The sequence below is a fragment of the Drosophila erecta genome, unplaced genomic scaffold (assembly GCF_003286155.1).
Source record: "Drosophila erecta strain 14021-0224.00,06,07 unplaced genomic scaffold, DereRS2 tig00000092-arrow-pilon, whole genome shotgun sequence".
NCBI lineage: Eukaryota > Metazoa > Arthropoda > Insecta > Diptera > Drosophilidae > Drosophila > Drosophila erecta.
The window spans coordinates 8,295,047-8,308,873 of NW_020825207.1; the positions used below are offsets into that span (position 1 = coordinate 8,295,047).

The 13,827-nt window shown below is 42.0% G+C and overlaps 5 protein-coding genes across 6 annotated transcripts; all 5 read left to right on the forward strand.

The window, feature by feature from the left end:
• Nucleotides 1-349: 349 nt before the first annotated feature.
• LOC6548991 lies at nt 350-2,285 on the forward strand. Its single transcript, XM_001975467.2, has one exon. The coding sequence runs from the start codon at nt 381-383 to the stop codon at nt 2,265-2,267; it is 1,887 nt and encodes a 628-aa protein (XP_001975503.2). The 5' UTR covers nt 350-380; the 3' UTR covers nt 2,268-2,285.
• Nucleotides 2,286-2,748: 463 nt separating this feature from the next.
• Nucleotides 2,749-4,760, forward strand: LOC6548990. Its single transcript, XM_001975466.3, has 2 exons — nt 2,749-4,543; nt 4,702-4,760. Exon 1 carries the CDS (start codon nt 2,749-2,751, stop codon nt 4,516-4,518), a length of 1,770 nt encoding a protein of 589 aa, XP_001975502.2. The 3' UTR covers nt 4,519-4,543; nt 4,702-4,760.
• A 633-nt stretch (nt 4,761-5,393) lies between these two features.
• On the forward strand, nt 5,394-6,644 carry LOC6548989. Its single transcript, XM_001975465.1, has one exon. It carries the CDS (start codon nt 5,394-5,396, stop codon nt 6,642-6,644), a length of 1,251 nt encoding a protein of 416 aa, XP_001975501.1.
• Nucleotides 6,645-7,017: 373 nt separating this feature from the next.
• On the forward strand, nt 7,018-8,814 carry LOC6548988. The gene has a single exon (XM_001975464.2). The coding sequence runs from the start codon at nt 7,018-7,020 to the stop codon at nt 8,812-8,814; it is 1,797 nt and encodes a 598-aa protein (XP_001975500.2).
• Nucleotides 8,815-9,875: 1,061 nt separating this feature from the next.
• On the forward strand, nt 9,876-13,104 carry LOC26525956. Of its 2 annotated transcripts, XM_026980912.1 has the most exons (2): nt 9,876-11,030; nt 12,631-13,104. In XM_026980912.1, exons 1-2 carry the CDS (start codon nt 9,876-9,878, stop codon nt 13,102-13,104), a joined length of 1,629 nt encoding a protein of 542 aa, XP_026836713.1. The 2 variants fall into 2 exon arrangements, with proteins under 2 accessions (XP_026836713.1, XP_026836712.1); XM_026980911.1 differs by lacking the exon at nt 12,631-13,104 and having other exon boundaries at nt 9,876-11,636.
• Nucleotides 13,105-13,827: the final 723 nt, after the last annotated feature.

Below are 13,827 nucleotides of genomic sequence, written 5' to 3' on the forward strand. Positions count from 1 at the left end.
AAATTTCGTTTTAGCAATCGAATTGTCTGTCTTCCCAGAGCTCTTAAGACATGCATCGAAATGGGAATGCACTTGGTGCTCGAGTTCATTTTCGAGCAGCAGCGGAAGTTGTTAAAGGCCTTTCCAGTTATTCAAATGTAGCAATCTCACGCACAAGGCCAAAACTTTTTCCACTTTTGGGTTTACCCGCAGGAAGGGACATTCTCAGTTAAATGAATCTTGTGTCCCGCATAAATGTCAGCCAAACACTTTAAAGTGAAGCCATTAATTGCCATACTTGGGTCGACCTGAACACCGAAGTTGCATGATAACCTGGTATACACTTTTAACACGATTTTGAAATACCATTTAAACGGACTGAGGCTGAAATGTTGTGACACATGAGTAAAAGGCAAACAAAAAGTTCTCGTCCTGCGAGGATTGCCAACAGTTTCGTGATGACTCTGGGTTGGCTAGTCATTGTTCTTGGCTGCATTGGACAGTTGAGTGCCCAGATACTTATTAATACTCAGACCACAGATCTGGAATTGTTAGAAGGTAGACTACTTGGAGTACTCTCGAGACTAAATCTAGAGGAAGAGTATAATACTGTGTTGGTGTACGGAAAGGAATGCGTGTTCCATTCCTTATTGCGGAAACTGGAGATACCCGCAGTCACTGTACCATCAGGTAGTACCGATTATGATTGGAACTTTAGTACAGCAACCCTAGTATTAAGCTGTGGATCTGATGCGGACAACGAAGAGAATTCGTACACCCTACTGAAGTTGCAGAGGACCAGGCGTCTGATTTATCTCGAGGGAAATAGTGAGCCCGAATCCGTTTGCATGAAGTACGCCTTGAAGGAACAGCATAACATTGCCATGGTCAATTCGGACTTCGATCAATCGGATGCCTTCTATTCCTGTCGCTTCTTTCAGACACCCAGCTATGTAGAAGGCCACATCTTCAAGGACCAACCTATCTACATTGAGAACTTTAAGAATATGCGTGGTGCTACTATTAGAACGGCGCCAGACAGTTTGGTGCCTCGAACCATCGTTTACCGAGATGAAAGGTCTGGTGAAACTAAGATGTTGGGTTACCTGGCACACATGATAAACACCTACGTCCAGAGACTGAATGCCAAGCTGCAGTTTATAGATACAATGGAGTTCGGGGTCAAGAAGGCCAGCGTCTTGGATGTAATGAAGTGGGCTAAGGAGGATATTGTGGACATTGGCACGGCACTGGCCAGTTCCTTGCAGTTTAAGGATATGGATACCGTCTGGTATCCTTACCTGCTGACCGGCTACTGTCTGATGGTACCAGTTCCTGCCAAGATACCCTACAATCTGGTGTATTCGAAGATAGTGGACCCCCTGGTTCTGAGCATCATCTTCGTCATGTTGTGCCTCTTCTCAGTTCTGATAATCTACACCCAACATTTATCCTGGAAGAACCTCACGCTGGCCAACGTCCTGCTGAACGACAAAAGTCTGCGCGGCCTTTTGGGTCAATCGTTTCCATTTCCGCCGAATCCCAGCAAGCACCTCAAGCTGATCATCTTTGTCCTGTGCTTTGCCAGCCTTATGATCACCACCATGTATGAGGCCTACCTGCAGTCGTATTTCACTCAACCTCCATCCGAGCCGTATATTCGATCCTTTCGAGACATTGGAAACTCTCCCCTTAGAATAGCACTCACCAGGATGGAAGTGAATGTCCTCACCTCCCTGAACAACTCACATTTTCGGGAAATTGGCGAAGACCATCTGATGATCGTTGAAGACATTTCCGAATACCTAGTCCTGCGCGACTCCTTCAACACAAGTTTTATATTTCCGGTATCTGTGGACCGATGGACTAGCTACGAGGAGCAGCAGAAGCTATTCGCTGAACCCGCCTTTTACCTGGCCACCGATCTCTGTTTTAATCAGTTTATGTTGTTCAGTCCCCCGTTGCGACGCTACTTGCCCCATCGACACCTATTCGAAAACCACATGATGCAGCAGCATGAGTTTGGCTTGGTGAATTTCTGGAAGAGTCAAAGCGTCATTGAAATGATCAGGCTTGGCCTGGCATCCATGGAGGACCTTAGTAAGAAGAGAAATGTTGAGGATAGCCTCCTGCTGGACGATATCTCATGGATACTTAAGCTGTATCTGGGAGCCATGCTGATAAGTAGTTGTTGCTTCATACTGGAGATATTGCGCTGCGGAGAGAGATGCAAGCAGCTATGGCAGTGTAGATTGTACAAGAAAGCAAAACATTACATACACAAGTAATATTTCAAAGTGTCATGTTAAGCTTGATCAAATACAGAGATAATAAATACTATAAATCATTGTCTGCGCTTTGGAAAGCATATATACCATTTATAAATATATACAAAAAGCTTCTAATATGGTAATTAAGCTGGAAATAAACTGAAGGAATCGAATCGCAACTACCTTTTGGTAGTAATATATATTTATATATAGAGTTACAGCTTACCTTTGAAGTGCCTTTGACGCTATTTTACAACAGGAAAATGCAAGAAAAATTGCAATACCACTTGTCACGCCTGTACATTTTTACACGATATGGCTTAAAACTAACATTTTAATGATACATTTTTACAAGGCTAACATCACTGGAAATTGTTGGGACCAGTTTCAAATATATAGGGCCCCAATATGTGTATTCCACATGAAAACCATTATATGAACGATAAATGAAACAAAAAGGAGCACAACTCAAAGTATTAAAACAGTTTGTTTAAAAGCAATGACATGGTTGGTCATAACACTCTGCTTCCTGGGATATTTTGCAGCCCACATGGCGGATATTTCTGTCCAAAACCAAAACATCATGGATTACGAGTTACTTCGTCTTCTGATAAAACTGCGCCAGGAGGAGTTTTACGATACACTGCTGGTCTATGGAGAGGATTGTGAATTTCATTCGCTAATCAGAAGTTTAGATGTTGCCGTAGTGCTGGTGACGGATAGCATGAATTTTGATTGGAATTTTAGCAGACTTACCCTGATACTCAGTTGTGGACCAGACTTAGAAAAAGGAGGACCAAATGGTACTACTTTTAAGCTGCAGCGAAACAGGCGACTAGTTTTATTAAACGGAGATATTCAACCAAGTAATATGTGTAATATATACACACAAAAGGATATATATAACATAGCCTTTGTGAAAGAAAACTTCGCCAAGTCAAATGTCATATACTCCTGTCGCTATTTTCAAGATCCCAACATAGAAGATGTACATTTATTAGAGGCGAGGCCTATCTTTACAGAACAATTTCAAAATATGATGGGAAATGCAATCAGAATTGTGCCAGATCTGTTGCCACCTCGAGCCATGCTGTACCAGGATGCAAGTGACGGCGAAACAAAGATGATTGGCTATGTGGCAAACTTAATCACTAACTTTGCACAGAAAGTGAATGCCACCTTGCAGTTACACATTCTGGAAACCTCAACGAGCATCACAGAGATATCACGAATGGCTAAGGACGATGAGCTTGATATGGGCGTTACTTTAGAGGCCTCATTATATTCACCGAATCTCGAGACGGCGAGCTATCCTTACCTCTTGACATCGTACTGTCTTATGGTTCAGGTTCCAGCAAAGTTGCCGTACAATTTAGTCTATGCCATAATTGTGGATCCGCTCGTCCTGGGAATAATCTTTCTGTTGTTCTGCCTGCTCTCTGTCCTGCTAGTATATAGCCAGAAAATGTCATGGCAGGACCTGAGCCTGGCCAACATTGTACTTAATGATAAGAGCCTACGAGGTCTCCTGGGCCAATCCTTTCCGTTTCCGTTGAATGCTAGCAAAAAGCTGAGGCTGATATTTACCATTTTATGCTTTGCCAGCATACTGCTTAATACGATGTACGAAGCCTATCTGCAATCCTTTTTCACGAACCCACCATCTGAGCCGCACATTCGCTCCTTCAAGGACATTGGTAAGCTTCGTCATAAGACAGCTATCACCGCAATTGAGGCAAACGTGCTGATTAGCACTAACAACACACAATTCCTCGAAATTCCTAAGAAGCACCTATGTATCTATGAGAGCTGGCGCGAATCGCTTGCACTGCGGGATGCCTTCAACCTCAGCTATAACTACTTCGTCACCGAGGACCGTTGGAGCTCCTATGCGGAGCAGCAGAAGCTCTTTAAGGAGACACTGTTCTACTACTCGAATGATCTCTGCTTCTCGCGCATGATCTTCTTTTCCATTCCGCTGCGCAGACACCTGCCATATCGTCATCTCTTTGATGAGCACATGATGCGACAGCAGGAGTTCGGCTTAGTCAATTACTGGAAGGGCCACAGCTTCTTCGACATGGTTAGACTTGGGCTAACGACTCTCGAGGACCTCAGTCAGCCGAAGTCGTTCAATCCAAGCCTTCTAATGGAGGACATCTCTTGGATAATGAAACTCTATCTCGTCGCCATTTCGCTAAGTGTTTTCTGCTTTCTGTCGGAAGTAGGATGGGAAAAGTGGAAGCGCTGGCGAGATACGAGAAATTAATCAAACCATACTATACTTCTAAAAGGTAATTTGCTGACCTAAATTAATGTATTCTTGCATTTTTAACTTCATATGTAAAAATTAAAAAAAATAATAATATACTTGCGCATCTCCAATTTTCAGACCATTAACATAGATCCGTTTCAAAATATGCATCTACCACTACAAAGTTTTTATTTGCAGAGCACACGCAAACCGCACTTGTTTTGAACAGCCTAGAATACTAATACAATGTAAAAAACACGCAAATTGCGTGACTGATGGAACGGATGTCAGCCTGGCGGAAATACAAAATGGACAAAACACTCGAGGATTCCAACAGTTACAATTAGACCATGGCTTGGTATATTATCCTTCTCCTTTGTACCGGGAGTGCTTGGGCACAGCTTTCGGCTTTAGTCGGTAACAGTAACCGAGATCTTGAAGATACAATGTTAAGCCTTCTGCGGAGATTGCAATCGGAAAATGCCTACGACACACTCTTAGTTTATGGAGACAATTGCTCGTTTCCTGCTCTATCCGCCAGATTACCAGTATCGTCTGTTCTGGTTTCTTCGGGAAGTACTAACTTTGACTGGAATTACAGCAGCTTAACACTGATACTAAGTTGTGGGTTTGAAGTAGAGAGGGAGCAGAACCATCGCACACTTATAAAGCTACAAACAAACAGGCGTCTAATTCTTCTACACGAGGATATCCAGCCAGGGTCTGTATGCGACTACTACTCAAAAAAGGAGCAATATAACATAGCAATGGTGAGAAAGAACTGCTCGACGTCGGGTATAATTTACTCCTGTCGTTTATTTCGTGACCAAAACTATGAAGAAGTGGATATCCATGATGGTAAGGCAATATTCATAGACCAATTTCGAAACATGCATGGAGCTCCGATCAGAACGATCACCGATAACTTGGCACCACGATCCATGGTAACCGAGGATCCGATAACTGGCGAGAAGAAGTGGATTGGCTTCGTGGCCAATTTGCTGAACAACTTCATTGAAAAGGTTAACGCAACCTTGGCCATGCAGTCCGAATTGGCCGAGGTGGAGGGAACAATATTCTTTGTGAATATTTCGAAGTGGACTGCAAACGATCTGCTGGATATCGGTATGAGCGTGGACACCACTGGGGAAATGACAAACTTCGATACGTTCACGTATCCCTATCTGATGTGCTCTTACTGCTTCATGGTGCCGCTTCCGGATAAGATTCCCTACAACGAGGTGTACGGTGTGATTATAGACCCCGGTGTCCTGGCCTTGATCTTTCTTATATTCTGCGCCTTCTCGGTGTTGCTGATCCACATCCAGGGGAGGTCCTTGAGTCTGACCAGTGTCCTGATGAACGATATGTGCTTGAGGGGCTTTCTGTGTCTGCCCTTTCCCTTTCCGCGTCAATGCAGCAGGAAACTGAAGCTGATGTGCTTGCTTCTGTGCTTTGCTAGTCTAATGACCACTACTATGTATGGGGCTTATTTAAAAGCCTTCTTGTACAGCCCACCACCACAGCCGATGATGCACTCATTTAGCGATTTGGAAGGGTCCCAGTACAAGATTGCCATGATTGCCGAGATGGATATGCTGAGATTCGATAACAATCGAATCCTTCCGCACGTAAGCAACGAGCGGGTCGAGATCTTCAAGGACTACCATGAATTCGTTAGGTTGCGGGAGTCCTTCAATAACAACTATGTCTTTCCGGTGACCAGTGTGCGCTGGGGCACTTATGACGAGCGGCAAAAGCTCTTATTTAATCCTGTATTCTACTACTCCGATGAAATCTGCCTTAGCCGCGACAACATACTTAGCTTTCCCATCAGACGCCACCTGCCATATCGCAATCTCTTCGAGGAACACATCCTGCGGCAGAAGGAGTTTGGTCTGCTGCAACACTGGATCGACCACAGTTTCCTAGACATGTTGAGGCTGCAACTTACTCCACATACGGACTTGAGGGAGCCTCCAGTGGAACTGGCCATCGATGTGGATGATCTCTACTGGATTCTGGGCTTGTACGCCTTGGCACTGGGAATCTGTTGCTGTTGCTTTGCACTGGAGATTCTGGGAGCTTTAAATCACTGGAATCGCCTGAAAATATATATTTCGAAGCGCTTTACAAATTAAATCTTATTTCGCATACTTTTATTAAACCCTTGACGCTCACGATTTTAATCTAAGGAAAATTGAAATGATTGATTTACCCATAAAGTTCTTACGTGGTGTTAACCAAAATCATTTTCATACATGTTGTGAAAAATATGTAAAGCCGCTGGGGGTTGGGGCTTAAACTGGACGTTTATCAAAACCATTAGCAGAAGAGAAACATTCAGTTTCTGGGGTTTTAATACAACCGGTTGTAAGCTGCCCCCAGTAGCATGTTAACACAATATCAGAAACATGACAAGTGCATGCCAGTTCAACTTTTAATCAATATTTACAGTACTTACAGTACAAAATGTCAGGAAAGCACAGGACTAGCCACAGTTAAGCAAAAACCATGGCGTGGCTTATTATCCTTCTTCTCTGCGCTGGGAATTCAAGTGCACGGTATATTCGCGATTATATTCATAAAAGTAGCCCACACTTGGAGGATAGAGTATTCAGTCTGCTCGTCAGATTACAATTGGAGGAGTTCTATGACACACTGCTTCTCTATGGAGAGGATTGTGTTTTTCATTCGCCATCCCGACGCTTGAATGTATCCACAGTGCTCGTGTCCTCGGGCAGCTCCAACTTTGATTGGAACTTCAGCAGCCTAACCTTGATATTGAGCTGTAGTCCTGAAGACGAAAACGAGACAAACTACCAGACTCTTGCTAAATTGCAACGCAACAGGAGGTTAGTTTATCTAAGAGAAGTTACTAACCCGCATTCGGTGTGCGAAAGATATTCACAGAAGGAACAATACAATGTAGCTACAATAGCGGAAGACTTCGATAGGTCGAGAACTGTCTATGCGTGTCGCCACTTTAGAGATCCTAGCATCGAGGAAGTAAGTTTACTGGAGAGAAATCCAGTTTTTATAGAACAGTTCCGGAATATGCACGGAAAACCCATCCGAGCAGTGGCAGATCTCTTATCTCCGCGTTCGATGCTTTATGTGGATGCAAAGACCGGTGATATGAAAACAACAGGCTATGTGGCCAATTTGGTTAATACTTTCGCTGAGAGAGTAAATGCTACCCTGGAATTAGAGGTTTTGGCCAATAAATTGATCGTAAAGGAAATTTTAAGTATGGTGGAAAACGAACAGCTGGACATTGGGATCACCCTAGAATCCTCCTTTCGAATGACATTCATAGATATTTCCAGTTATCCGTACATTCTGACATCGTACTGTCTTATGGTTCAGGTTCCAGCAAAGTTGCCGTACAATTTGGTGTATGCCATGATAATAGATCCGCTCGTCCTGGGAATAATCTTTCTGTTGTTCTGCCTGCTCTCTGTCCTGCTAGTATACAGCCAGAAAATGTCATGGCAGGACCTGAGCCTGGCCAACATTGTACTTAATGATAAGAGCCTACGAGGTCTCCTGGGCCAATCCTTTCCGTTTCCATTGAATGCTAGCAAAAAGCTGAGGCTGATATTTACCATTTTATGCTTTGCCAGCATTATGCTTACCACGATGTACGAAGCCTACTTGCAATCCTTCTTCACGAACCCGCCATCCGAACCAGAAATCCGCTCATTCCAAGATATTGGCAGCTATAACCGAAGAATTGCAATGCCTGCTCTGGAGATTAATGGTTTGATCAAGACCAATAATTCACACTTCAGAGGAATTCGCGTAGATGATTTAGAAATTTTCGATAATATGCCGGAGTGCTATGAGCAGCGCGACGCCTTCAACCTGAGCTACAACTATGTGGTAACCGGAGATCGCTGGAGATCCTACGCGGAACAGCAGACGCTTTTCAAGGAGCCAGTCTTCTACTATGCGAGGGACTTGTGCTTCTCAAGACTGATCTTCTTGTCGGTTCCCCTGCGAAGACACCTGCCATATCGTCATCTCTTCGATGAACACATGATGCAGCAGCATGAGTTCGGCCTTGTGAACTATTGGATGAGCCACAGCTTCTTCGACATGGTGAGACTTGGTCTAACGCCTCTCGAGGATCTGAGTAGGCCAATAGCGTACACTCCAAGCCTATTAATGGATGACATTTCGTGGATACTAAAAATCTACTTGGCTGCTATGGTACTCTGCGTTCTCTGCTTATTGTTGGAAATTGGAGTAGACATGTGGAAGCGCAGGGTGAAATTCCGAAATCTACAAATTCTAAACACCTTTTGAACTAATCCCGTTCCAAAGAAAAACAAAAGAGTTTCTTCAATAACACGTTCTATTTTCAGCAGATTACGGATTTAAGACCATTAAAATACAAATTAATAGTTCGCCTGTATTTTTATAATAAGCCGATAAATTGGAAATAAATCAAAAAGGTTCTTTACCTTGGCCAATAAAATTCTCCATAACAAAAAACTGGGACCAATAAAATTGTATTACTGAAGAAAAAACGCAACCTTATCTATTCCTCAACTTGCCTTATTGAAACAAGAGAGAATGCTATAGTCGAGTTCCCCGACTATCAGATACCCGTTACTGCAAACGAGAAATATCGCTAGGAACTGGGGAAAAATTAATAGAATGAAAAAAAAACCTAAAAATTGCTTAAAAGTGTGGGCGTGACAGTTTCGGGCGGTTTGTGGGCGTATGAGTGGGCAAGGAACTTGCGCTGCGTCTATGCCTCTGGAAGCTGCATGCTATATATACATACATATATGCAAGAATATATATACATTATATGGTCGGAAACGTTTCCTTCTGTCTGTTACATACTTTTCAACGAATCTAGTATACCCTTTCACTCCACGAGGAACGGGTATAAAAATGCACGCAGATTTTGCAGCAGAAATTCACAGTACTGGGAATCTATAGAAGTATAATATAATAGTAGTAGGAAAGAATAGTAACTTAAAAGTCAGGAAATAAAACTAGCCAATGCTTTAATTTTAACAGCAATTTAAATAATTAAACAAAGATCGTTCATTTTATATTCGTTCAATATATTGTTCGAAAATTGATCAAACTGGGGACTGGGATCAACTTTTTGAACGTTAATCGAAATTAAGACACTTAACCACTATCTATTTGCTCACACGCGAAATATAGGTGTTTCCAGCCACCCACTAATTAAGTGAACTTTAGGGTGTGCTCTGAACTATTCGGCATGTCAACACAATACGGGAAACATGACAATTGCATGCCCCACTAACACTTTTGAGCCAGTTTACAGGCTTGTTGGCTACAAAATGTGATGAATGCACAAGAATTCCATCAGTGAACTTAGCACCATGGTTTGGCTTATAATCATTCTTCTCTGCCTTGGAAATTTAACGGCTCAATTTCTGGATTTCACCAATACCAGTTACGTAGACTTTGAGGACAGATTGCATATTCTTCTCATCAAACTGCAATTTGATAACTTCTACAATACTCTCCTGGTTTATGGAGAAGATTGTGTCATTCCTTCTTTATTTACAAAATTGGAAGTCCCTGCAGTGCTGGTGTCCTCGGGTAGCACCAATTTTGATTGGAATTTCAGCAGCCTAACACTGATACTCAGTTGTAATTTCCAAGCCGAGAGAGAAGAAAACAATCGAACACTGCAGAAGCTGCAAATTAACAGGCGCCTTGTCCTCCTGAAAGGAGATATAAAACCCGAGTCTGTGTGCGAATTCTATTTTGAAAAGGAGCAACATAATGTAGCTATGGTGAAGGAAAACTTTTATCACTTCGGAGTGATATACTCCTGTCGCCTATTTCAAGATCAAAACTATGTAAAACTGAATCTAAGTGATGTCAATCATCCGATTTACATAGACCAATTTCGAAACATGCATGGAGCCGTAATAAGATCAGTATCTGACAATGAGACACCCCTAACCATACCTTATCTTGACCAAGTAACCGGAAAAGTGAAGTATAGGGGCTATGTGGGTATGTTGATAAACCACTTCGTTGAGAAGGTGAACGCCACTTTGGAAATGCAGGAGAAGTTAATGGACCTAGAGCCATCTGCTCTGAACATTACCGATTGGGCCAAGGACAACTATCTGGACATTGGTATGTGCGAGGCTAAGACGATTGAAATGTCGAACTACGACACGATCTCGTATCCGTACCTAATAAGTTCGTACTGCTTCATGGTCCCTTTTCCGGATACAATGCCATATAATGAGGTCTACTTTGCGATTATAGAACCAACTGTTCTGATAATGGTTTTAATAGTATTCTGCATCTGCTCCGTGCTAATTATCTACATAAAGGAAAAGTCCTGCCGTAGCCTGAGCTTCTCTAGTGTCCTGCTGAACGATATCTGTTTCAGGGGATTTATTGCTCAGCCGTTTCCTTTTCCCCGCCAATGCAACAGAAAACTTAAACTGATTTTCATGCTGATCTGCTTTTCCAGCCTAGTCTCCACCACAATGTATACGACATACCTACATGCCTTCTTATATGGGACGCCCAACGGAGCATTTTTGATGTCATTTGACGATTGGAAAAAGTCCAAGTACAAGATGGCTATTAACATCTACGACGAAGATTATCTGAAGTTCAAGAACTTGAGCCTGGATGGCGTGGAGATCTTTGAATACGATGAATTCGTTGAGCTGCGAAAAACCTTTAATAGCGATTATATATTTCCGGTGACAACTTTGCAGTGGTTCACCCTCAGGGAGCAACAGAAATTCGTCGAAGACGATTTGTTCTACTATACAGATGAATTCTGTCTAAATCATTTTGATATATTAAGTATTCCTATAAGACGTCATTTGCCTTATCGCGATATCTTCGAGGAACACATGCAGCGCCAGAAGGAGTTCGGGTTTACTAAGCACTGGATCGACGAGAGTTCTAACGATATCTCGATATCTGAAAATCTCACGTCAGTTGAAGATTTAAGTCCGCCTCTCGTGGATGATTACATAGAAGCACACAATTTCTTCTGGGTTTTCACCATTTATGTCGTTGGGATGGGTATGGGTCTATGCTGTTTTATCTTGGAGCTGCTAACACCCATGAGGTACTGGAGAAACTGCAAAGTCCGCTAAGTAATGAAAGCTCTGAGTATATATCCCAGGATTTTTTATTTAATATTGCTTTTCTATCTTACAAAATGTTGCTAAGTAAGCTGTAATACATTATTCTATTCTAATCTAAAGGCACTCCGCACAGATGCCGTAAAAAACGACCTGTTAAACGTTAAACGATAAATCATAAACATTTCAGCACACAGATATAACCCAAAAAGAAAATTTTCTTAAATACCAAAATAAATGTATAACAATTATTTCACTAAATAAATGTTTTTGCACCAATGAAATCGTTTCCTTATATACGATATATACGTTAAGAAATACTCCTAAAAACTGTATTTCTCCAGGAAGGTTAATGGGGTTTTCCGCTCACTAACTCACAATTACCTCAAGCTTTCAATATCTTTATATAGTTATCTTTACAAAATCGATTCTTCATTTAATTGGCGCTTCATTTTTTTACTATGCCCATACTTGTACGGTCGGTATTCTTATACTAAGGAAACAAAATGTCAGAGGCATTGACAAAAATTGAGACAACGTATCTTTTTTATTGACTCCACGAAATGTATGTATTTCTAATGCAACTACAAATTATATGGGCCATTAGGTACACCTTTAATATTCAGCCATGTTAACACAATATGGAAAACATACAAATAGCATGCCTGATCGACATTCACTGGACATTTAAAGTACAAAATAGAATGTTCATTCGGAAACTGCAATAGTAACTCTTGCACCATGGTTCGGTTTATTATAATTTTTCTTTGCGTTGGATATTCAGAGGCACAGATTTTGGATGCTACTACTAGTCATCCAAATGCAGAGGGACGACTTCTGAAGAAGATTGCGCTTTTAGTTTCCTGTCAAGGGGATATCTGTTTGAGGGGATTTTTTACTCAGCCTTTTCCTTTTCCTCGCCAATTCAACAGAAAGCTAAAACTGATTTTCATGCTCGTTTGCTTCATCGGTGTAATCATCACCACAATGTACGGCTTACCTGAAGATCTTTATGTGGGGTCCACCATTATATCCGAATGTATGTTCCTTCGCCGATCCTGAGAATTCCAGGTACAAGCTGGCCATTAAAGGGTACGGTATGGAGTTGCTGCGACCGTGGAACGTGAGCATGGAGCATGTGGTGGTCTTCGATGACGCCAATCAACTGGAACACTTGCGAGACTCCTTCGATGACAACTATATGTACCCGGTGACCGCCTGGATTTGGGTTGCCTTCAAGGAGCAACAGAAGCTCTTCGCATTCGCACTGTTTTATTATTCAGAGAAACTCTGCCTAAACCCTGTCTGTTTTTTTAGTTTCCCCATAAGACGACACTTCCTGCAACAAAATGAGTCCGGCTTATCGATGTACTGGATTGATAGGAGCTTCTCGGATGTGGTGAGACTAAAACTTAAATCCGTGGAAGATTTAAGTCCACCCCGATTGTGTGATTACATCGAAGTAGAAGATCTCTTCTGAGTTTTCGCAATGTACTTCACTGGAATGGAGCTACTGTGATTTCCAAGTTGGTTGCGACACTTAAGAATAAGCAATTGGTTTAGGGTAAGCAATTAAATCGCCTATCCTAATAGATTTTGGTAAATTTTTAAATCGTAATGTTTGCAACATAATTAAATAAAAAGATTCGCTAGTCACTCTGCTCAACCTTCGCCAAAAGCCATAAAGCAAACAAAGAAATGTTGAATTGGGATTAGCCACCTCCGCACAATAAATGATAGCGGATATGGAGAAGCCGCGGTTATTGTTGGCGTTGTTATTCAAATGTATCCGAATAAACACATCGGAGGTTGCGAACATTGAGACAATGCTCACTTTTGGATGTTGATCGATACGCGATATTGATTTTGATGTGGTTTTAAGAGACAATCGAACCTATCTCTGTATATCTGCGATGCGATTGTGAAAACCCCGCGGATGGAAATGTGCATTCCACCAGGTATGATGAGTCGACCCAATGAACTGGTCAAATATTTGATGACATCTCACATAATTGGCTCTTACATAAATACGACCATAAACAGTCCACAATGCGGGTGTCTCAGCAGGAACCGGGGATTATGCAAAACCCTAACTGGCATATGGCTACCGCCATAAAACCGCCTTAGTTTGCGCTCATTTGAATGGATATTTGTGCATATTCCATCCGAATCATAATTTGGTTCGTCACTTTGGCGCCACTTT

Coding starts and splice junctions, on each gene's coding strand:
- LOC6548991 (XM_001975467.2), top strand. CDS start 381: ATGAGTAAAAGGCAAACAAAAAGTTCTCGTCCTGCGAGGATTGCCAAC.
- LOC6548988 (XM_001975464.2), top strand. CDS start 7,018: ATGGCGTGGCTTATTATCCTTCTTCTCTGCGCTGGGAATTCAAGTGCA.
- LOC6548990 (XM_001975466.3), top strand. CDS start 2,749: ATGACATGGTTGGTCATAACACTCTGCTTCCTGGGATATTTTGCAGCC.
- LOC26525956 (XM_026980911.1), top strand. CDS start 9,876: ATGGTTTGGCTTATAATCATTCTTCTCTGCCTTGGAAATTTAACGGCT.
- LOC6548989 (XM_001975465.1), top strand. CDS start 5,394: ATGCATGGAGCTCCGATCAGAACGATCACCGATAACTTGGCACCACGA.